Source organism: Lepisma saccharinum, chromosome 4, assembly GCF_977018435.1.
Source record: "Lepisma saccharinum chromosome 4, izLepSacc3.1, whole genome shotgun sequence".
NCBI classification, from domain to species: domain Eukaryota; kingdom Metazoa; phylum Arthropoda; class Insecta; order Zygentoma; family Lepismatidae; genus Lepisma; species Lepisma saccharinum.
The window spans coordinates 20323920-20350230 of record NC_139232.1 but is presented as its reverse complement, the minus strand read 5'-3'; the positions used below and the strand labels follow the sequence as shown (position 1 = coordinate 20350230).

The window sequence follows — 26311 nt, the reverse complement described above, 5'->3', positions numbered from 1 at the left end:
GAACATGTCTTAGGAGGAGATGGGGTTCGCCGGTGACAACATGAACAGCAAGAAGTGTGACGTTTTAGACGTAAGTACATGTATGTAATGCAAATACAAAGAAGCAGGAGAGCTATGAAAATTAAGAAGAGATTGGAGGTTGTATGTTCAGGAGATTTTACAAGGTCATGAGGGGTAAGTGCACGAGCCTTAGAAGTAAAACATAAGAAGAGGGGAATGTGGAGAAGTTTAAATTGGTATATGACACCTAGAGTGAGACATGTGAGCCAGACAAAAATTATAATGATAGGAATATCCGTATGTCGGTAAAGTGGAGTTATAGGAGGGATGTAAAGAACTTTATATTGGGAAAGGTTAAGGTGAGGGATATGAAATGTCCATTGTTTATGATAAAGAGCCGTTGCATTCACAAGGGGAGGGGTCCCGGGTTCGATACCCGGTGGAGGCACAAGAGTTCGGATCGCACTTTAACTGTAGGTCCAGTCCCGATTAGCCTTACTGTGCATAAAGTGGACTTAAAACACTAACTCAACTCAACTCAACTCACAAGGGGGGAAATTTTGTAATGGGTGTCGAGTAGAAAATTTGGATTGTTGGTCCAGGCAGCAGGAAGGATATGAATTGTTCGGTGGATTGTTGAATGATCGAAACCACATGGAAAAATAGCATGAATTTTGATATCGGGGGTGATAAGTACATCTGTACGGCAAGCCACGTTTAACAATACTGCACCGGGTAAAAGTGAAAAGTGAAAGTGGTAAGATTATAATGTAAAGTGGAGCCATTAGCGTAAAGAAAGGTGATGGTAGGAGGAGGATTAATTATTGCATAAACATTTAAATCTAATTTTACCACATCAGTGAGGTGGGATTCGTGACATGCGTAGGTACACCCATTCATCGTATCAGCCACGGTTGTTGCTTGAATCAATTTGGAAAGACAGAAATTGAGCCCATCGTGTCTCCCTGTGTGAGAAGGCAGAAGGCAAAATTTCTGTGTATGGACCTGACAATTTTCAAGGTCTGTACCACTAATAGTGACAACATTATGAGTATCATCGATGGCGATATACGATGGATTATGCGACACTACGCATGTTAAATTTTCATACGAAAAGGGGACAGGGATTGATAAATAAAGTTTATATTTCTTCTGAGTGGAAGTGATAGGCACCTTCAACTCAATATTGACAGCATCAGCAGAAATTCTGCATTGGGACAGTTGTATCTGATAATACATGTCAATAAGGGTGAGAGGAATTGCTATATCAAATCCAATAGGAAGAATATTTTTTTGAATCTTTTTCGAGTCTCGGTGCAGTGTTGTTTTAGATACAACATGTTCAGAGAGAAAATGATGTTTACAATTGTTAATGGTATTCTCATATTCAAAAAGGGTGAAAATTTGGCTTAGCTGCAAGGTTAGGGTCATAAATTCGATGAGATATGCTGTGCTTGATGCGCATCTTTGATTGTTAAATTTTTGAGTTTATTAATTAATGCTTCCTGATTTCTAGCCAAACTATCAGAGTGGTTACCATATTCAGTAAAAACATCCTCAATCTGATGTTGGAAAGAGTGAATTTCACCAGTTAAATTTGATAGAAAATATGATTAGCTTGCAGATGTAATTTAATGTTAGATATAGTTTGTTTTATTTCATGAGCATTTTGGAATAAGGGTTCTAGTTGCTTAGTAGTGGCAAAATCACAGCAATAGTTAGCAATGCTACTTATAAAGCCAAGGAGTGCACGTTTTTGTCTAACTACGGAAGTGTTGGGAGTGGGTCTTGTGAAGAGGGAAAGGTGTGAAAAAAGGTGTGAATGAAAATTTTGGAGTTGGACCGCAAGTTTACATTGGTTTGAATCTTCTTCACCTTTGTTGCACATGGCATTATGTAATGTTGATGGGAAGTGCTGGGGTTTAGGCATTTTTAATTTCACATTATAGTAGAAGGGGATGGTATAATGATAAGGGATGGTTCCTGGTAATTCTTTCAGATAAATTCCCGAGATGATTTTTACATGTTCAGTTACCGTGGTGACCGAAAAAATGAAGGAAAAAAGGGAAAGTAGTAACAGTACTGCCATTGTCGTTAGTGAACCCTGAAAGGAACAAATATACAATTTTAAAACTGAGTTTGCATAAAAAAATAGCATGTATGAAGCATGAGATTTGTGATGAGAAAAAAAAATTGTTTTCCGAGTTAGCTACTCAAATAAAAGGTAAAAGAGCACGAATGATAAATTAGAAAAGAGAAGGAATTACAAGCTGTAATGCAAGAGATTTTCGAGACCGAATAGTTTGTAATATAAACTTCTGCATTTTTATTTGTTTGTATTTTATTACCATTTGTTCACATTTTGCGCTCCGCGATGTATTTGCTCGAGCCGAGGCGATTCCTACATCGTCAGCTGTGCGAGATTCGTTTACGGGTAGGTCGCGCATGCGCAGATACTTGTGCGATTTCTTTTTTTTTTACAATCTGCTTGCTGCAGACAGAAAAAATCGCGTTGTCGCTAGCGAGTGGAAAATTCACGTACTCAACCAGTAGTCAGTTGAGAGACTACGTTCCTGATTGGCCGTTTTTACTTTCATCTTCTCTATTATTATTACTTTGTGGAATATTAAAAGTTTATTTTAGTCTTCTAACTTGCTTTGAAAGTTAATTCCCGACTCTTTCATGTGTACAGAGTGGAGAAGGAGGGAACAGGAAGAAGAGGGTACTACGTGAATCAAAATGGCGGAACTTCCGTTTTTACATATGCTCGTTCTTGTGTGTGACTTAGTGAAAAATGTCCGTTGTGAAAAAAATCGCGTTGCGAAAAAAAAATTGCGAAAATACAAGTATTATATTGACATGTGGGTGCGAAAAGAATATTTATAAATTATGAATGGACTGTGCAACGGTGAAAAATGGAAAAATTGAATATTTAAGTGACAGACTCGTCCGGGTCAAGGTGCCTTGTTTTCAAACGGTGAATCGTGATAGCATCGGTTTTCAGTTTGCCACGACCATCGGTGTATTCCACCAAATAGGAATTGGCGTCGTATCGTGAAATTATTTTCCCTTGAAATTTGTAGGAGGAGGAAAATGCCTTGGGTACGTGGAGATGAGGGGTAGTGTCCAAAATATACACTAATTGTCCAGGGGAGTAGGTCGTTTGTTGTGTCTTTTTGTCGGCACATTGTTTTTGCTGCTCAAATCGCTTTCCTAAATGTTTGTGTGCTAGTTCTCGAGCGGCTTGGAGTTGTTCTATTCTCTGTTCATTAGAGTGGATAGTGGTGTTGGGATTAGTGGGGAAAACAGCATCTGCAATTAACCTAGGGTGTTGTCCAAATAGCAAAAAATAGGGGTAGTTGTTCATGCCAAGATGTGTACTTACATTGTGGGCATGGGTCGCACTAGCTAAAAGTTCATGCCATTTACTTTGTTTTTGTACCACATATGTTTTCAAGATGGATTTCAAGTAGTGAAAAGATGATTCGACTACACTATTTCTGAAGTGGGCAGCAGTATCAATAAATTTTAATGTGACACCAGTAATTTTGGATAATTCCTGTATTAATTTGCTACAGTCCGGGGAGCTTCTCTCAAGCATAATCGTCTCTGGAAGACCAAAAATGAGAAAAACATGCGAGACAAGAGCGTTAGCTATTGAGTTGGCATCATGGTTGGGTAGGGTTGTAGTTATGGCAAATCTGGTACAATTGTCAACAACGGAGAGAAAATATTTGTGTCCTGTGTCAGAGGTTGAAGTCAATGGTCCACACACGTCAATATGTATTTGACTAAAGGGATGACTAGCGGGTGGGCTCGTTTGCAGTGTATGTTGTACGGCTCCGTGAGCTCTTTTTGCTACTTGACATTCAGTGCATTTGCGTACTGCAGCGTACACGTATTTCTTTAGATTAGGCCAATAGTAGCGTAAAGAGAGATGGGAGTATGTTTTATCAGCACCTTGATGTGCGACCATCATTTTGTTACAGTGAATTAATTGAAACACTTCTTTTCTTAGTTTTTAGGGAATACATAACTGTTTTCTATAGCCTGGTGAAAATTTAGTGTTCCTATAAAGGATTCCATTGTCAAGAACAAATGAGTAGGCTGTTTTCTCTAGTTTGTGATCAGCATCTGGGTGGTTTTCATGAATTTTGATTAATGCTTGTAAGTATGGGTCCTCTCTTTGTGCCGTACCTATGTCAAAGTCATCGGATTGTAACATGAAGACTTGATTTAGTATGTCCTCCTCGTCTGTGTCAAGAGAAGTGTCTTGTGCTGTGTCGTTGGGCAAGGAAGGGGCTGGGTCTACAGGATTCCTCGATAGTGCATCAGCAATACCATTCTGTGATGATGGGATATGGTGGATTTGGAAGTCGAACTCTTGGAAGAAGAGTGATCTTCGAGCAAGGACCCCGGACAACTGTTTTGTTGTTCTAAGGTAAGACAATGCATGGTTATCTGTGAAAAGTATAAAGGGTGTGTTGATTAAGAAGTATTTGAATGATTTTAGGACATAAAAGGCAGCTGCAATTTCAAGAGAAAAGACATCTGCTTTTTTCTCAGTGTCGGTAAGGTGTCTGCTGAAGAAGGCTATCGGATGTAGTATTCCATCAGTATGTTTCTGCATAAGACAACCTCCCATACCCTTGTAGGACGCATCGATGTATACGCATGAAGTTTGCTTTGGGTCATAAGGTCTAAGAATGGGTGTGGAAATAATTTTGTCTTTTAATGCCTCAAAGCTTTTCTGATGCTCTTCATGCCAATGAAAGTTTACTTTCTTTTTGAGTAATTTGAACAAACATTCTGCGGGTTCCGCAAACCCTTGTACATAGCGTCTGATGAAATTGCATATGCCTAGGAAGGATTTCAAATTCTTCTTAGATTTAGGTGAAGGGAATTCTTTGATTGCACGCAGGATGTGATCAGAAATTTGAAATCCCTTTTGCGACACAAGATGGCCTAAGACTGGAATTTCTTCAAAGCAAAATTTACATTTATTTGGCCCTAGTTTCAAATTGGCTGCAAGTAATTTAGCAAAGACTTTATGTAAAACTTGTAGCATTGCGTCAAACTATATCTAGTTTGTGTAGCAAATTTTGTCATCCGTATATGCAGATATCTCGGAACTATCTATGCCAGATAGAACCATAGACATTACATTGTTCATGACCTGACTATTTGTCTTCAATCCCATTGGAAATACTTCATACTCGTAATTTCCACAATTACTAATTGCAAATGAGGACATTTTCTTTGACCTTTCTGTTAATTTTACCTGAAAAAATGCCGACTTAAGGTCAAGGGTTGTGTAATATTTCTTGCCTGCCATGTCTGCTAAAATGTTATCAATATTAGGTGTTGCGAGAGAAGAGGGCTGAATAATTTTATTCAGCGCCCGAAGGTCAGACACCACGCGGAACGAATTGTCTCGCTTGCGCACTAAGAGAACTGGGTGTCGGAATGGACTACCTTCTGACCTGCGAATGATGCCATTTTGTAAGAGCTTGTTAAGCTCAATTTTCATTTGCTCTCTAAGATTCAAAGGGATGGGGTATTGTCTCATATAGGGAGGTTGATTGTCTCCAATGTCAATGTCGTATTCATAAATTGGGGTTGTTCCAGGCTAAAACATCAGCATAATCAAATACTAACTGTATGATTTTTTGTTTGTCTGCCTCTGATAAGTCAGGGTTAATACTGATGCAAGACGGGTCAAATTTTTGCTGACTTTCCTTCAGTCTTGTGTTTTCTGTATTGTCTTCTGTGCATGTGTATGTAGTGGTAGTCATATCAGTGTTGGATGCGTCTGTCATGTCAACTAGAATGTCACATTGGGTTGCTTGGCCAAGTGGCGTGTTGGATTTGAGTGTGACTGGTTTCTCTGAGGGGTTATGAATTAGTAACAGAGGGGAAGAAGTGTTAAGGAGAGCATGGGGTATTGTAGGACAAAATTCATAGTGGGGTTAATTTCCCACGTCCCCCAGGATTCCATGCTTTTTAATATTTTTAATATTAATAATTCCAACAAAGATCCATTACTGTCAATAAATTGATTTGGTTGATGGTACCAAGCATATTGTTCAGTGAACTACACCCAATTAGATACAACACACAAGATATTTGGTTGTATGTACAAAATTAAGTCAATCAAATAATTTTGTACGGGGAACATTCACGTTTTGCTCGCGTATAACAAACAAGGGATTTGGTTGCTGTAACTAGGATTTGTTGCAGCCAACCAGACTTTTTTCTCAGTGCAGTTACCAAGAGGTACAAATCTAACGGTGTTAAATCGGAAGATCTGGTTGGATATCAGACACTTATGTTGCTCCAAAGAAAAATTGCTCACCTCTGCCATTCTGTGTACACTAATACCTACCGCCTGTCGGGCTATGACGGTATTAAAGACCTCAGAATGCCTACATGCCCTCACACACACTCAACGTAGACATTGCAGCTTCAATACAAAAAGTCCAGTCATGTTAAGTTTAATAGTTTCTCTGTTATATAGGTTGAAAGAGTGTATACAACACTATTTTGGGAAACAATATATACAGGGTGACTGGTAATTAGATGTATTCCCTGAAAGGGGTTAAAGTAGAGACAATTTGCAATGCATTTGACTATATGATACTCCTTCCGAAAATTAGTAGTTTTCGAGATAATCGAATTTCAATTTTTTTTTAAAAAAATGACAATTTTCCACATAAAAAGATGAATTGAGAAAAAACTGCTCATTGTATGCCACTTCTTTCAGCGTTTTCTGATAGCTAACAAATACGTGGTTTGTTGAAAAAAAAGTTTTTCCCAAATACCAATCACATGTAAGTAACGGGTGGGTCTAAACTTACAAGTGATGATAAAAAAATGCACTCTTAGTTTACTTGCCAACGTATTAATAACAAAAATGGTATGACACGAAGCGTACAAATTACTTAAATTACTTTCTTGTGACATCTGCTATCCAACAAGGTACAAATGTTGCTAACATTCACATTTGTGTACAAGAAATAATACTTCATTCATCTTCATGTGAATAGAATCAATGAACAATACAATTAAAGAACATTACACGTCTTGATCAAAGTGGGCACCTCCGTTACTAATGCAGGCAAGCAGGTTTTTACGGATATTTATTCTCTTAACTCGTGATTTGATGGTGTCCTTGATGAGTTGACCATCTGTTAAGATCCTCTCCCTGAGCTCTTTTTGCGAGTTTACCGGTGTCTTGTCATGTGGCTCCAAATGTAATAGTCGCAAGCCACTGTCGCACGCTCACGCAGAAGTATGGATGGGCGTCATTAACAATCATTTGATCAAGCCATTATTCCTGCCCCAAATCTTAAATGGCATCACTTATAAACATTTTTTGAGGAACAGGATGGCAATGTTGTTGGAGGATGTGCCTCTAGCTGCAAGACGTGACATGATTTACCAGCATGATGACTGCCCAGCTCGATCCCCCGATCGATTTGACGCCTCGCGACTTTTACATTTGGAGCCACATGACAAGACACCGGTAAACTTGCAAGAAGAGCTCAGGGAGAGGGTCTTAACAGCTGGTCAACACATCAAGGACACCATCAAATCACGAGTTAAGAAACCTAATGTCCGTAAAAACCTACGTGCCCGCATTCGTAACGGAGGTGCCCTCTTTGAGCAAGACGTGTAATGTTCTTTAATTGTATTGTTCATTGATTCCATTCACATGAAGATGAATGAAGTATTATTTCTTGTACACAAATGTGAATGTTAGCAACATTTGTACCTTGTTGGATAGCAGATGTGACGAGGAAGTAATTTAAGTAATTTGTACGCTTCGTGTCATACTATTTTTGTTATTAATACGTTGCCAAGTAAACTAAGAGTGCATTTTTTTATCATCACTTGTAAGTTTAGACCCACCCGTTACTTACATGTGATTGTTATTTGAGAAAAACTTTTTTTTCAACAAACCACTTATTTGTTAGCTATCAGAAAACGCTGAAATAAGTTCCATACAATGAGCAGTTTTTTCTCAATTCATCTTTTTATGTGGAAAATTGTCATTTTTTAAAAAAAACAATTGAAATTCGATTATCTCGAAAACTACTAATTTTCGGACGGAGTATCATATAGTCAAATTTATTGCAAATTGTCTCTACTTTAAAGCCTTCCAGGGAATACATCTAATTACCAGTCACCCTGTATATATATATATATATACAGGGTTAGTCAAAAGTACCGGGACAGGCCAGTAATAACGAGACCCGTGGACGGAGGAAAATCACATGTTGCAAGTGGGTATTGGTGCGGAAACTGCATTGAATAGGGCTGTGGATATCATGGTAGCCATCTTGGATTCCGCCATATGGAATATCACACAATATTTTCAAATGGAAAGGGGTATGCATGACACATCAATTTAGGCTAGAATCGTCCCACAAATGACAATCCAAACTCATTTTGGACCTATCGCCATTCGTGGAAGAGATAGCGTGTGCTACGTTAGACTGCAAAACATGAGATTTGTCTGTAAGTAAAATTAATGGCACTAAGCATAAATAAAATTAATAGTGTTTATGAAGAGAGCTGCTTAACTACTAAGTATAGGGATTTTGCACAGATTATATATATATATATATATATATATATATATATATATATATATATATATATATATATATATATTGATGAAGGAATTGGGAGCATAAAGGTAGAAACATTAATTTGCCTCAAACATCGCTCAGAAGCTCGCAAGTTGAACGCTCATTCACCCCACATTCCACCGGATGTCTGACAATACTATGTCAACCGATCGTAAAAACTGCAAGGTGCACGTTGTAGCATATCCAGAGAAAGTCCTCTTGTTTCGTCCAAAATGCGATTCCGTAGATCATTCAGGGAGTGTGGTTTGGTGCGATACACTTTGTCCTTCATGTATCCCCATAGAAAGTAATCCAGGGGTGATAGATCGGGAGATCTTGCAGGCCATTCGATCATATGTCGTCTTCCAATCCATCGTTGTGGAAAGGTTTCATGTAAGTATTGTCGAACACCCCGTCCATAGTGAGGCGGCGCTCCGTCCTGTTGGAACTAAACACGATTAAAGTCCCGTGTCGACACTTGGATGGCAGGTACAATCTGCTCATGAAACATTGTCAAATACTTCTCACCTGTCAGATTGCCGTCAATGAAGAAAGGGCCAAGATTGATGCCTCTTATCATTCCTACCCAAACATTCAGTTTCTGTGGATACTGGGTATGATGTACCATCATCCAATGCGGGTTTTCATCGCACCAATAGTGGCAGTTATGTCGGTTCACATGGCCGTTTAACATAAATGTCGCTTTATCAGAGAATGTAATGTCATTGAGGTGAATACTATCGTTATCGATATTTCGCATCATTACTTCACAAAATTTAATACGGCGATCAAAGTCATTTCTCGTCAGTTCGTGTCTAAACTAACTTTGTAGGGTTTAAACTTACTGCGCACTTAAATTCGTTGCACTGAACTCTAGGAAATGTCCAGCATGTTGGCAACGCTGGTTGTCCATGTATGCGGATTTTCCACAGAAGATTGCAACACATCCAAAGAAACTGCCTGGTCGCTACACGATTTCGGCCTTCCTGATCGCACACGGTCTTTGACACTTCCACTTGCTGCAAAACGTCGAATGATACTTTCGACGGTTGACTTCGAAATTGGGTTACGTTCAGGGAATGTAGCATTAAATAACTGTCGCACCTCGGTATACGATCGCTTGCGATCTCCATAGTCACGCATCATTAATAACGTAATACGTTCTCGTTCACTGAGCTCCATTTTGACCACTGACACGGACACACATCTCCTTCCTTTGACTCAACACTCACCAACATGAGCGACATGCAGAACGTTCGCAAGGACGATAACAAATGCAACTGACCTTCGAGGAAGTTGACTACAATCTACAAGGGATGTGTACAGAAAGAGTCCATATCCAGACGAATACTGTTATTGCTGTCCGTAGAAGGGAAAGTAAAACAAATACGTACCTGATGCTCTTAACCCATGAAGTCCCAGATAACTTTTTTTGCTTGGATTTTAATTTATTTTCGTATATATACTTCTGAAGATGGAATATGAGCTACCTAATCGAAATTTTTTGTTTGCCATGCGTTCTTCCCTAGGGAGTAGGTGATCTCATATGAGATCACTGGGACTTCGGGGGTTAAAGTTAAACATGAGAAATAGAAAATGTAACACAATATATATATATATATATATATATATATATATATATATATATATATATATATATATATTGACAATTTATTTTTATGCATAATATACAGTGTGTGGGTATGTGTGTACGCACGTGTAGGTGTGTGTGCGTGCGTTCGTGCGTGTGTGTGAGTATGCGCGCGCGCGCATGCGCGCTGTTACAAAAGGACAACTTATATTAATTTTATTTTTTGCATTTTAGAATTTTATTGTTTTTATTTTATTCAAATTAGTAGCACATTTATGGTATTAATAATTGGAATAGTAACAAAAGAATATTATAATGTTATTTTTCATACCTCATCTACCCAATATTTGATGTAATTTGAAGTCTTAAAATAATACAAGTCATACAATACAGTATATCTATGACAATGTAAATTAACACATTAGATTCATTTTAGAAATAATATCAAAGAAATTTTCCAGCTTCACTGAAACGTCTACAACTTGGTATGATATGGCACATTGCATTCCACGCATAGGGTAACATTACACTTCATGCAATAAGTACGACGTCGTCCAGAACAACCTTGCCTCTGGCATCGTCGTTGTTGATCTCTTCTCGTCAGCAAATGGTCCTTCTTGTCGAAGCGTATTTCTGCTAGAGAAACCAGCCTGGAAGTGACTCTTGATGACAGAGCGTGTAATGAAGCTACGTGGGGGTATGCACGTCTGTTCAACTGCTGGGTTACCCCACATTGGTGTACACAAACACCACACGATCGTACGTAGTGCTCCCCGTCGGCTCGAGCAATACGGACGAAGTACGTGTTGTGGGTGAATGGGGCAAGAATGAAGGACGCTACATGTGTTCCACGATGACAAGGCTCCAGAGCATGGCCCCACCTGACGGCAGTGGTCAGGTAGTGAAGAGCACAGGCACGGGTGGCTCAGGAACGTCAGGTGATTGTACCACAGCGCCGTACGGACGTGTGGGCTGATTGGAAGTGCAGCGTCAGGGAGCATGTCAGTGAAAGAGCCGGTGCGGTGGTGGTGTGCTTGACTTACGATAATTGAGTACGTTTTTTCGAAGCCGTTGTGACCAGTGTGTGTGTGTGTGCTACCTGTGCACTGCAGTACAGTATTCCATAATTGACACTATCCTCACCGTACCATGGAATGCTACACATTTGTAGAACTGAGGGACATGCATTTTGTCTACGGCCTTGCAGATGGCAATGGCCGAGTAGCTGCACGCCTTTATCGCGGACGGTATCCGGAGAGGCGACAACCCGACAGCAGGTTGTTTTCGAACGTGCACCGTACCCTTGGTGAATCGGGTGTGTTACGTGCAGGCCATCATGTCGGTCACCCAAGACATGTGCGTACCGCGGCGGTCGAGGAGGACGTACTTGCTCGCGTGGCCGACGCACCGTCCACTAGCACCCGTAGCATTGCACGTGCAGTTGAAGTATCACAGTCGACAGTGTGGCGTGTCCTTCATGATGATCTGCTGTATCCCTATCATCCACACCGAGTCCACGACGTGTGGAATTTTGTCAACGACTGTTGCAGTTTTGTACCGACGATCCCCGTTTTTTGCGCCATGTGCTTTTCACGGACGAGGCAACATTCACCCGTGAGGGCATCTTCAATTGCCGAAACAGCCATGTGTGGGATTATGAAAATCCACATGCAGCAGTCGAGGTGCACCATCAGACCCAGTTTGCAGTGAATATCTGGGCAGGTATCATCGATGAACAGATTATCGGTCCATACCTGCTGCCACCACGTTTAAATGGCCGCCTCTATCGCACCTTTCTTGCATCAGTCCTTCCAGAGCTGCTAGAAGATGTATACCTCAACGTGCGACATCGTATGTGGTTTCAATTGGATGGAGCGCCTGCACATTTTGATGGCACAGTGCGAACCCTTTTACACCATACCTACCCACAGCGCTGGATCGGCAGAGAGGGCCCCGTCCCCTGGCCCGCCCGTTCGCCTGATCTCACACCAATGGATTTCTTCTTGTGGGGCCATGTGAAAACACTCGTCTTCGAGACCCCGGTGCCTGACAAGGAAACATTGGTAGCGCGGATACATGCAGCATCGGCCGAGGTGTGTACCATGCCAGGGATTTTTGATAGGGTTCGCCAGAATTTCCTGCGACGCTGCAATGCCTGCATTGAATGTGGTGGTCGTCAATTTGAGCAACTTTTGTAACAACGTCAGTCCGTGGTACGACTACGTTCTACGTACTATTCCTATCTGTAAGTGCGTGGCAATAAACCTCCTGTGCCCGTAGTTACTGTGTTTGTCCTGCTGGCGCACGACCTCTGTGTGACATCCCCTCGGTGCTGCTACGGGGATCCCTCGTCCCGCATTTGTTGTCTCCTTGACAGGTACCATTCCCCGTCCGGTCCTCTCTCTCTTCTGTTGCACCGTGCTTTGTTCTTGCTGCGGTGTCTCCCCACTGTGTTTGGGGACTCCCCACACGCTGCATGTGTTTGTTTCCCGCTGTGCAATTGTTACTTCATGCTTCCTTGCTTCTTTTGTCCCTACCGTTGTCGATCGCTACCCTTTCCCTTCACTTGTCTTGCGGGACACTCCTATTTCCTTTGTGGAACCCCATGCGCATGAGTTGCGCAGCTGCCGCCTAGTGTTTTTCGGATGGGCGACTTTGGTGTTCCTTTTGACTTCGTTTGTTCCGCCTTTCTATCTTCACTGGTACTGGCTGTTCAGAGGTGTGAAGTTCATTTTCACACGTTTTCGGCGTTGTCTAGCTCCTCACGGAGGCATCTCTCGGCAAAGTGGAAGGGGAACTTTCGTCTCTATTTCATGGGAGGTATCTGTGGTTTTCGTTTGTACTATACCTTTAGAATCACCCTGTATATAAGCCAGCAGTTAACCACTGCAATATCCAGAGCTCTAATCACGAGAGGCCAGTACCATTTTTTCCCTCGAACACTTACTGCATGTTTTGCACACAACCAGTCATGGAGGTCCACCCCTCCCATTCCCTTGTTGTAACTCCGGATTAGTTTTGGCTGGCGCACAGTAATCCTTTGCTTCTCTTTCCTGGAATATCGAACTACATTACCAAGTGGTTCCACTGTATCAAAGTTTGTGGCAACAGTAACTGGACTGTTGTCATTCCACCTGACAACCAAAATGTCATTGTTCTTGTCGAAACGATAATCAAAATCCCCACGTTTCATCTTTTTCATATCCTTAACATTTGTAATTGGGCACTTGTGCATCTGTTGCTCCCTAACTGTACCACTTGCTCGGAATCCTATTTCTTTTAACTCAATCAGTAGTGGAAATTTTGTAAAGAAATTATCAAAATAGACTTCATACCCTCCTGGTTCATCAATGGTAGTAAGCAAGAGTGACTCCACAACACTTGGTCCAAGAGGAGTTTTATCATAATTGTCTCTTCGTCCTTGGTAAAGTTCAAAGTTATAGCAGTACCCATTTGAACCACATATTGCCCACAATTTGTATCCAAAACGCACAGGTTTTCCTTTTATAAATTGCTTCAGCGTGTTGTGCCCAAAATATTTTACAATCATTTCGTCTATGGACAATTTAGCCTGAAAGACACTGAACTGCATGAAATTTCGGTTCAGTATGTCTTGCAGGGGACGTATTTTAAAAGATTTGTCAACAGTTTTTTGATTTGTCAGTCTGTCATCATTTCTTTTATTTGTCTCTTCACTTAGTTTGCCGTTATCATTGAAGTGCACAACAGATTTCAATTTCTGAAAACGATTACGAGTCATGCTTTCCCTAATCAACGGAATGCCTAAGTCTTCTTTCTCACTCCAAAAATGTTTCAAGTTTGGGAGCTTATGGTAGCCTGTAAATAACAAAATGCCAAAGAAGACCTTCATTTCTTCTACACTACCCTCAAAACCGGTATCATTTTTAAACGTTGTTGCATATTTGACAGTCTCACGTACGATATGATCAAACAAGTCAGGAGAAAAAAAAAGTTAAAACATTTCTACAGGAGACAAATTCTTACACTGAGATACTAATGCATCCTCCTTCTGTGATGCAATATCAGATTTACGTGGCAAATCATTATAATTGGGGCTGCACTTCCTCTACTTCGCACAGGTTAGGGTGTCAACGCATTTCCTCTTCTTCACTTGCACTGCGTCATTTTCAACAGTTGAGCCATCTAGGTATAATGATTGAACTGGATCCCCTAAAACTGCATTAGAACCATCTTCATTGACTTCCTCTTCTTCATTGCACGTACCAGCATGATCTCTGTTAACAGAATGGGTATAACACACTTCTAGTGGCCCTGGCACCTCACTGACGTTAGCTGCACCAATCTCATCATCGTCATCTTCATCTTCATCAGTAAGACAATCTACTTTGTCCGGCGGAAGAACGACAACTTCGGTATCACTAACTGATTCGTTTTCACTAAGATCACTTAGGATAGCCCTTATTTCGTCAATTGTACATGCTTGTATGTGCGAAAAACACGACATTGTTCTTCGAACAATCACCAACAATAAATGCAACAGCTGGCTGTGTACATAAACGCAGCAGTACGTGTTGCTAATCGTTCGACGAAACCAACTGCGGAGTATGATAAACCAAACATCATTGTTGCCAGTTCCGAAATGTCGAAGTCCCAGTGATCTCATATGAGATCACCGTTTTCTTGGCGAGGAAATATCTAGGATGTTTTTAATATAGAATGACCAAAATTGCTTTATATATACTTCAAACTATTGATGATAAAATAAAAGCAGAAATACGTCAGTATACCACATTAACAATGAATAACAAAAATTCTCGGTAACCCTTCTGTGAAACTTAATAGAATGAAATTTTTGAACACTAAAAATCATTGTCTTAGTAGAAACTAGTAAATTATATTTACATTATACACAATTCATGGACCTTTGCAAAAGATATGAAAGAGCATTTATAAAAAATTATTGCAAAATATTTACTAAAATGTCAGTTTTGTTAGATGATCTCATATGAGATCACTGGGACCTGATGGGTTAATTCGTCAAATAGAATTGTTAGCTACAAAAGAGTATGTTACTCTGTTGTAAGGAAGGATTGTTTAGACTGGCATTATTTAATTCGGTAATTTGCGATATTATGTTGTTTTCAACAAACTATAAAAGCAACCCGGGGAAAGGAATAAAGGCAGGAAAGGAAGAAACGAAGATACGTAGAAGTAAGGTACCATCCCGGCATTCGCCTGGGGGAACTGAGGAAAACCGATCTCCCGATCTATCACCCCTGGATTACTTTCTATGGGGATACATGAAGGACAAAGTGTATCGCACCATACCACACTCCCTGAATGATCTACGGAATCGCATTTTGGACGAAACAAGAGGACTTTCTCTGGATATGCTACAACGTGCACCTTGCAGTTTTTACGATCGGTTGACATAGTATTGTCAGACAGTCGATGGGAAGCAGTGTGAGCACTTGCTTTGAGGCATTCTGTAAGTCAATGTCATGTTTCCTTGTTCATGCTCTCTGTAATATGCAGTGTACAGTTACCCACAAGAATACAGTAAGCAATTCTTTCAGACAAATCTCATGTTTTGCAGTCTAACGTAGCACACCCTATCTCTTCCACGAATGGCGATAGGTCCAAAATGAGTTTGGATTGTCATTTGTGGGACGATTCTAGCCTAAACTGATGTGTCATACATACCCCTTTCCATTTGAAAATATTGTGTGATATCCCATATGGCGGAATCCAAGATGGCTACCATGATATCCACAGCCCTATTCAATGCAGTTTCCGCACCAATACCCACTTGCAACATGTGATTTTCCTCCGTCCACGGGTCTCGTTATTACTGGCCTGTTCCGATATTTTGACTAACTCTGTATATATATATATATATATATATATATATATATATATATATATATATGGGGGTGTATGTGTATATGTATGTAAAGAACATTTGTGTTTGCTCGGTGGTTATAGTTAAATACCCGGTAAAGCACATTGCACAATGGTTCAGAGCTTACTTTAAACTATAAGTTTAGTTATTAGCCTATGCGAACATATACTACATTGTAGTAGTGGACTTTAAAAAAATATTGAAAAAATACAGCAAAAAGTATTGCACATATGAAGCTTCAATGGCAATGTAAAAGAAATCAAAGTGCTGTTTAGTAGGTTAGTCATGATGATGATGACGAATTATTAGATGAAATTGATGTAGCAATGTTTACAACGAAATATCAACCAAAATATAAGGTTGTTCTGGACACAATATTTCACATTATATAGCTTATATATACACATCGCATAATTACTGAATGTTTCATTACAATCTTATAAACACAAAAGTACTGAAGTCGTGATCCTTGTTCGATTACTCTCACGCCTCGACCATTTCGGTTAAAACCACACGAATGGCAGGTATAGCCAGACCGCATATATCTGTTATCTACTGAACGTACCACATGCTGGCGTATGCGCACTTTTCCTGTCAGTTCTGTCGGTAGGAGAAAAATGACACCCACAGACGTTTCAGGTCCGTACCTAGGGAAGGGGCCATGGGTGCCATGCCCCTCCCCCTCAAACCATGGAATATTTAAATCTCAACCTACAAAAAGCTACGAAAATGACATCGACGATTCAGCAAAATTTGAAAATTTCAATTTTTCTTGCATAAAGAAATGTGTTTGTTGTGTAGAAGTCTGTGGTGTGCAATTTTGGGTAGTTTTTAACTTTATAATCATTGATGAAAGGCTACCGGACGTCAGATTTAGTGATTTAGTCGGGATAGTCCATTAATTTTAATTCCTGTCCCAACGTTTTTTGAACTGCATTCGCGATGCAAAAATGTCCTTTTATGGTAACTCACATTTAGACAACTCCACAGCATTTCTGATCGTCTCTTTGTTCCACATATTCGGATCTACCACCTTCTCCTTAAATAAATCCCGAGTACGGGCCTTAGCAGCACATACAAAATCATGATAAAACATGAATGCAAGACTGATGTAAGTATGAAATCTTATTGACAATTATTAACAGAAAGCAAGAATTAAAAAAAAAAATTCAACTGTTTTGTAATCTCAATCTCTCTCTATCTCTGTATATATGTATGTATATATATATATATGAATATTTTCGCGCATGGCCCCTCCCTCAAAAAAATTCTCGGTACGGGTCTGGTTCGTTTCGTCAACGTGCTGTTGTGAAATTTATTGTTTGTGAAACCGTTGGAGCTGCAGAAATTCATTAGCGTTTTCAGAACTCCTATAGAGATGCCTGCATGGGTTACAGTGCAGTGAAAAAATGAGTGAAACATTTTAGAGACATACATTGTTGATAAGCCTCGTAGTGGCAGACCGAAATCAGCTTTCACGTGCAACATGGACTGGTTTGACAAGCTGTTCAAAGTAACTGGAGAATAACTGTACTAAAAATTGCACATTATTTGAACATTGGGCGCAGTGCTATACAGGACACCATAAAGACTCTTGGTTATCACAAGATTTGTTCACGATGGGTGCCAAGGTGATGGATGATGTTCACCAGTGGTTACTTCGTGCCAAAACAGACTTCTACAAGAGTGGCATTTTCCAGCTGCAGTTACGGTGGCGCAAATGTGTTGACCGATCTGGATGTTATGTGGAAAGTAACGAGAAGGTCCTAATTGTGTATTACCATAGGTAGAATAAAAATAGTGGTTTCTGACTTTGAATAATATCACCTGACTCATTACTTTCAGTATATACTTTGTACGTACAACTTCCCATAAATAGCAATTTTTTTCCTGGATTTCTTTAACTATTTAATTTATTTTTTAAACCAAATCCACAAATGGCTGTAAACTTCTATCTCTCAGAATAATGAGATATAACACTCTTATTCGAAACGTTGGAGTAAACACAACAGTGGTTAAAAGTCTACTCTAATGTAGAATGAGAAAGGATTATAAGTTGGAAATATCAGACAAAACGTACTTTTACTAATATTTCATACATCGAAAACCAAGCCTGTAAATGACAAGTACAGTAAAACCTCGATAATTTGGACCCCGATAAGCCGGACTTCGCTTAATCCGGACAGGCAAAAAAAAAAAAAAAAAAAAAAGAAGCAGAATGCAAGGTTTTAATGTGGCTAGAAGTCAACAATGCATTGTATGTTCAGTATTGCTTTACATTTTACTGTACTGTATAGTGTATTTAGGCCTATGCCCTTTAAATACACCATAATAAACGTGTTTTGTTGCTATATAAAGGAGTTTTTAATTCAATTTCTACAGTTCATTTAGGTTATTTCAGTTAATCCGGACTTTCGTTAAACCGGTCAACTTATCCACCCATTAGTCCGGATTAGCGAAGTTTTACTGTATCTCAATAGATCAAATAAAACATAAATATACACACAAAATATATTGGCTATTAAAGATCTGAACATATATAATTACACAGCGCTTTCTCACAATCAAATTTTGATAAATTCTCAAGTAAAATAAAGTATCGTACTTACAACACAACAAATGTACAATTGCTTTGAAATTAATAACATATAACGATCAATTACATATTTACATGACATGATACATATTTTTTTTAAAACACATCCAGATGTGTTAAAGATGATGTTAAGTATTTTAATTTTATAAGATTCATTTACATTCATTTGAGTTCCTTCACTCATACATAAATATTTAATAATGGAAGTGCAAGTAGAATGCCGTGCTTTCGTCGAGTTTCCATTGTTGGTGGGTTAGACATTGTTGCTGGTTTGTCAACATCGATATCATTTGGTTGCATCATATGTTTCAAACTGCAAATGCAGCAGTATACTATAACTTACAGAATATGTATATGTAATAGCATTGTCTTGTAAACCAGTTACTATATTCCTTCATTAATTATACTTAAATTCGTACGATTATTGCCTCAATTGGTAAAAAGTGTCACAGGCATTAAATTACTAAAGTCTGGAGTCTTTCACTTTGCAATTATCTTGGCACCAAAGGAAGCTATCGTTATTAAAATGAAACACCATATCCACTTCCTATTCTCTCAACAAATATTCGCACCACTTATGTATAAACTTAAAGTCGTGTCAACGTCATACAATCGGAAGAGATATCTACCCACTGCCACATATGCTCTGCACCAGTCACATACGTAAGAACGTTACTGTAGAATCTACCATTAACTTCAATATCTGTGGTTATGTAATTTTATTTGGTTATAAAACTCAGAAATTAAACCTAACCACATGTATTGCTGTAATTCTATGTGAAAATCACACAATCAGCTTCTGTTTTTGTTGCTTCTTTCCAAATACAAAAGCTGACACGCCAATGTCCAACAGAACTACAGCAATACTCAGGAATGCATGAGCCTTCCATGAACTATCATTAACTCTTCCACTAATTGTTCAGCATTAGCTAATTTACAGGTAACTTTTCATTATACCCATACACGTTGAGACCTTGTGGTGTGTGAACCTGTCCACAATATGACCAAGTGCTAGGTAGAGACTGGAAACAATGACTCCTACTCGTTGTTATACTTCAGGCATATGGTCAAAACAAGAGAGGCATGGAATTTAGAAATATTTCTCTCATATGTACTTATTTTTGACGTAGATTCCAGTGAGAGATATATAAACATTATTGTTATTTGTCTATATATTGTTATTTGTCAGTGTTCTTAACTCGGTACTTGACCTTCAAAATTATGATTCTAAAAATCAATTTCACGTTTTTCCAACTGAAGTAAATCTTCAATTTAATTGTCATAGGCATTTACTATATTCATATAAAGATTGAAATAATTCTGTTACATTACTATTGTAATACGAGCCATGAGTTTCTTTCAAGTACTTCATTCTGTACATTTTATTCCGAGAAGTTGGTGCGTGTAACATTTCCAAGTTAAAATGTAGTATGTCACGCAAATACACTTTCACTCTGATGTTAGGTCAGCGATCATTGATATCCGATAGCAACTATAAAGTTGTGATAATGTACTTCAGGATATGTATTTAACAATAATTGTCCCAAGCTACACTGTGTGCTAGCTTACTAGATTCATCTTTTCTTTCCGTAAATACCCAGCTAGTCACAAGCGCAAGACTAGCTTCAATGAAAAGTTTTGCATGGACTGAATCATTATGATCCCTTTTCCCCCAAAACAGGATAGGTCTAGTATTCAATACGATTAGGCCTCGTCTTCAACATGGTACTTTGGATAGATTTTTGCTCAAGTGCAAAAACTTATCCAGTTTTATCCAACACTAACAATTGTAGTTGATTTTACCATTAGTTCTTACACTAGGATCAGTCTCATTAACTAACGTTCCACCTGAGCTTTACAAAAATATATGAAGTGAATTTTCGAAAGATATGAAACAACGTTAAATTACAGTTAACTTGAAGCTTTCCGCTTCAGGGTAACACATACAAACTCTGAAACACACATGTGCACGAACTCACTTCACTCATTGCTGCTTTTTCCATCGAACTCACAGTTAGTTGATTACATTGTCGCTTCTTGTGTGACGGGAAGAATAATTACATGATAGGAAGAAAGAGAACACCGATGAAATATGAGGGAAGGACACAAGGTACCCTCTCACACCGCGTTCTCTTTGGTGATGAAAGGTGAAGCGCTGTCGTTGCTTGATCGCCCAGCGACATGTACCACGGTGGAAACTCCTGAGCCGTTGGATGTCCTCGAAGCGCTGGCAGCGTATCCGTTGTTCACAGGCCCTATGTAGGTGGTCATCGTGGCTTCGCTGGCCGACGAAGCCCTCTTACGGTACTGGCTCGTTGATTGGTTGTACAGACTGCAAAAAGAGGGGAAAAGGAGGCGAAAATTGTGTGCAGTCGGAGATTACCAGGGGAATAGAAACGCAAAACGATGAAGAGACCAAATAGTCGTTAAAGAAGTAGTGGAATCGACTTAAATATGATTAAAAAGTGGGAAAAGCGGAGCATTCTGAACATTTGACCTCATTGTATATATCTTTATTATAGACCACTTCCACAATAATTAGTTATAATAGAAATAAAGCACAAATGCAAGCATGCATGTAAATCAAAGACAGAAGTCCACCAACTTATAATTAAGACCTGGATTTCCCTGAAGCAAGTTAATTTATATCCATTTAGCAACACTGCCTCTGCCAAAAATGGCACAGAAAGCAGGAAGAAACAAGCAAACGCTGCTTGCTACAGTGGAACTGATCACGAAGGCCATGTGTTCTTAAATAGTCACCCACCCAATTTTTCTTCCTCTCCCTCGTCCTCCCCTCATACAAGCGGGGAGGAAACCCGGTCCCCAGAAGGGTGCGATGTAGAGTGATCAGTGGCGTACATAAACCAGTCATTAAGTTCTTGTGTAATTTACTTAAATTCGTGTTTAAAAGCTTACTTTAATAGCTTCCATAATATGTAATGAGCGATTTCCCCTATATTAAAACTAAATGTATAAACTTATTTGAGAAAAGTTGGTTTACCGGCGGTGAACGCGGTAACATTGAGAATACGTTACTGGAAGATTTAACCTGAAACAGTTCACGTGACTCATTATTTTGTCGTTTCGTGGCAGAGCTTGCCAGCGATCATGTGAGTTCTTCCACCCAGTGGCAGGAGCGCTGAGACAGCACATGTTTGTTCTCTACCAGCCAGGTTTGCTTTTTCCTTCGCGAGGGAAATTTGAACGCCTGGTTGCCACGTTCACAACGGAGGAGATGGAAGGCAACCAACACACGAGGAACAGGTATTGCAAAGGCAATAGGAAAGTGATTTGTCCTCTAAGGGCTTGGTATCATATTCTTCCCTTTCGAAGGGACTCGTGCAACAACATGGTCAGTCGCCTTGTTTGACAAAATATACATTGCCAACAGTCCACAGACGACAGACTACTTAATGGCGGAAAGTGTCTCAGGATATACCTTCTGGTCCGTACTTGATGGCTTTTGTCCTTTGGACAGAATCGTTACAAATACCTCGCTGATGCAGTTAATTTTGAGAGAAAAATAAAGATCTCGTTAGAAATTATCCCAGAACGGATAGAACCTTAATGTCTATTCCACTCGCCATTGTAGTTTGGTGGAACTGCACATAGAGGTGGAGAAACCCTTATAGGAATGGGAAGATTCAAGGGCCCCGTAATGATGTGTATGCATTCATGAAATGTTTCAAAACTTCAAAATGTCGACGGATATTGCCGCATTTAAAACACTTGCAAAATCCCATTCTTCTGAAAATGTTAAATAATCACACTCCTCACGATGGCAGACCACATATTCCTTCATAAAATAACCAATGCGAACATTAGAAAAATTATTGCCTTCTCCAAGAAATTAACTTTCTAGTGCCGTCTCTCCACAGACTACCTAGCTAATACAACAACAATTTTCCAAACCGAATAGATATTTCAGGAAACCAGGCTATTTTTAGAAGGTTCTTGTGTAAACATATGTAAGTCACTTTATCACATGTACGTAATTCTAGTTTATATACAGTAGTTATTTTCATTGTTACTTTCTACTGTTACCTTTATTGTTACTTACTATTGTAATTACAGTAATGTAAATTGGCTAATAGTGTATTTGGGATGCTCTGTTAAATATATAAATGAAATGAAGAAAGAAAAGAAAGATGATTTTTGTCAGTATTAGTACGAAAGGTGAGTGACTTTACATAAGTGAAATGTATTTTTTACAGGTTGATTTTCCAACTAGTTAAAGATAATTTTTTGTTTCAATCTTAAAATTTCGGAAAGCTACTGGCCTTATGTACCAATATTCCCACCAAAGAATTCGGGTTGAGTCCCAGGCTGGGCGTTCCTTCGTCCTGGCGTATGCAGGATTTTTTTCGGAGGGGGCTGGAATTTAAAAAGTGTATATCACATAGCAGTTTTGTAGGTAGAAGCGGGATACACTATAAAATATTGCGTAAATTCAATTTTTAGATTTTGTTTTAAAAGTTGTTCAAAGACAAAAATTATTAAGGGCAGTCATTTTAAGGGAAGATTCCATTTATGACTTTGGTTTTACCTTAAATTATTTACTTCCTTCATTTCAAAATTTTGATTTTCTCATATTTTCGGGAGGGGCTAAACTACATCAGCTTTCCATGCGTACGTCATTGTTCCTTGCCAGTATCTTTTCACCTAATCATCATTTATAATCAGGGTCTCCCCGATGGCGTAGTGGTTGCGTCGTCGCTTTGCAATCAAGGTGTCCCGGGTTCGATACCCGGCACATATTGGTTAGGATCCCACTTTAAACTGTAGGTCCAGTCCCAATTTGCCTATCTGTGCATAAATGTGGACTTTAAAAGAAACTCAAACAAACAAACATAATTTATAATCATCGTCACGATTCGCGTAAAGGGACAGAAAAACCGCGAAAAATAAGAAACATACAAATTAATTTACTGACAAAAATAGTAGCCGGTAAGGTGCTTGACTGGCACGCGGGTGATCAGGGTTCGATCCTAAGGGTCTCCATTCTGAATGCTTAACTTCAAGTTATAGTTTCTATGCACGACATCAGGGCATAGAAAAAGAAATGTGGAATGTAGTAAAATAAGGCAAGTCCGCAATGCAGATAATTTGAATGTCATCGGGCTGGTGATTCCTGCAGATCCGCAGGCAAAAGTGTGTTTTAGTGTGTAATGTACAGGTGCGAGGTTATTCTTGCCTGGAGAGAAAGTACTCAACGAAATTGTTATTACCGAGAATTTTGAAATGCGTTTTATGAACGGCATTTTGCATCATTCGCCCACACTGTTTCCGAGTATTGCTTCCAGTTGCAGTGGATATTAGGCGCCCAGAGGAACATATCGCCAGGTATTGTTCTATTTATGGATCCCAACATGCTTATCATCCTTAGCATCAGCAACGAAACGAAGTGCTCCAACTGATCATTTTGAGTTGATCTCGTGGTTAGAATTAAAGTTCCAATACTGTTTCCAGTCCTTTGGAAGCCACGGATGACGGTGAAACTTGGTATAGACCAGTGTGAGACCGCGGTACATTCTTTTGTGAAAGGTTGATGCCCCGATACGAACAATTTTACAGGTGACCTAAATACTTTTCTAATGTTTAAAGATGTGCACATTAATTAATATATACCCTTGAAATTAAATATTAATTAATAAAGTATGTAATAATCATAAACAATAAAGTCAATTATGTCTAGACTTCCGGTTTTCGACCAGGTGAAAAGATTCCAAGCTTTTGAGAGCTATCGTCACTCTCATCTTCAGGGGAGAAGTCTCTCACTTCTACCCTGAAGATGAGAGTCACATTAGCTCTCGAAAGCTATGTTTTTTTTCACAACTCACCTGGTCGATAGTCCGAGAGAATTTTTTCACGCTAGAAAGTAATTCAAAATTGACACTTTTCAGTTTTTTTTTTAAATAAATTGATTTCTTAATGAATTTCTTGAAAGCAAAATTTCCAAACTTGTAATAAATACTGATTTTACTGATTGATTTGCTTTATTTTACTTCCCTTTTTGTGCCACTTTTGGCTAATTTGCGAAAATGGGGATGAATGATGATATGATGAAATTGATGACTGGACACTCACAAACATCCATGCCCAGGCCAGGATTCGAACAGAGGATCCCTGGCGTCGTAGCACGATGTGCTAACAGCTCCGCCACGGGGGACGGCTGTAATAAATACTAAACAATACACGTCTTACTACATGTTTTAACTGATACCTCTTCGAGGAGCCAATTTTCCTCAAAATGTCAGGTTTAGTCAAGATATATTTAATATGAGAGATGGAACAGTCAAACTCTTTGAAATTTTACTGAACCAGTACCATACCTTTCACAGACTTTACGAAAAAATATTTCTCTCATAAGTCGATTGTGCTGATAGTAATGAATGTTGTCTCTCAACATTTACATTATGACCTGGAATGGCAAACAAATATTCAGCAATTAACGTATATTGATATTGTTCCAGATGTTTCATGTGGAGTAGTTTTAAGTTAAATAACTTTGTTTCCTCTAACCCCTGCATTACAATCAAAATATTGAATAAGAATGGGAAAAGCCTTGTTCCATCAGTACAAACACCAAGGCAAGAAATTCTGCTCAGGTTCTGAACGGAGTAATCATTGTAATGTGGTCCGAAAAATTTCTTCATTAATTGCTTTCGTTTGTGTTTTAGCTGGACAAACTGTTGTTGTTTTCTTAGGCAATGACATAATCCAAATGAATTTTACTATTGAGTTTGGGAGTAGGCCTACAGTGCATAGACTTGTAAGTTGCATGATTTCTCTTTGCTCAACTGAAGCACGTATTCTCCTAATTAATATTATGTGACGCTCAAAATGACATTTTTCAAATTCCTCCAAGACGCCAGACATGAGGCGAAAATGTAGGACATGTCCGGGAAAAGAGGACGTCTGGTACCCAGACAAGTTGGAGTTTTAAGTCAACGTTATTCCCAAATAGGATAGTCGGGACTGGATCTGCAGTTTAAAGTGAGATGCAAACGACTATGTCCCTCCACCAGGTATCGAACCCGGGACCATTGATTACAATGCGACGACGTTAAATATATTTTCTACTGTTACGGCGGCCGATCCTAATGCTGGCAAGGGAAGTGGGGAGCGGTGAAGCGACCAATCCAGCACGATGAGAAACGCAGCAGCCAGTAGAACGAGGTTCACGTAGTACTTCTTCCCGCCGCGTAGTGTATCTCGGAGTAACTGCTGTTGTCTGGTTGGTCTGCGGTGTAATCCCCGCTCCCCACTTCCCTAGGACTAGGACCGGCCGCCGTAAGAGTGGAAAATACCTAAAGCACTGTTTGTGGAATGGGAGATATATGATAGTTGTTTTAAATCTTGGAATACTGGTGTCAAATATCGACTTTAACTTATTATAGGCTTCGAAAAGTAAATAATACATTAGTTGATTGAAATATGTTATTTTACGAGTGTTCTCTGTCGCTTTCGGCTAATTGTAACGATGAGGATGAAAGGCGATATGATTACCCTATACTAAGGCCGGGATTCGAGCCCGGGGCCCTTGGCGTGGAAGCGCTGTGCTAACCACTCCGCCACGGAGGTTGGAGATTTGCTATCACTTA

General features: G+C 39.3%; 1 protein-coding gene across 3 annotated transcripts in view; it reads right to left on the bottom strand.

Annotated features, from left to right (window-relative positions):
• Positions 1 to 18615: 18615 nt before the first annotated feature.
• Positions 18616 to 26311, bottom strand: part of LOC145986395 (diuretic hormone receptor-like) — a 942340-nt gene continuing 934644 nt past the window's right edge. For 2 of the 3 annotated variants that reach the window (XM_083120362.1, XM_083120363.1), the window contains exon 12: positions 18616 to 21036. In XM_083120362.1, coding sequence (XP_082976488.1) covers positions 20823 to 21036 — 214 coding nt within the window. In that variant the 3' untranslated portion in view covers positions 18616 to 20822. The remainder of the gene's footprint in view (positions 21037 to 26311) is intronic. The other variant, XM_083120364.1, reaches the window with a different exon arrangement.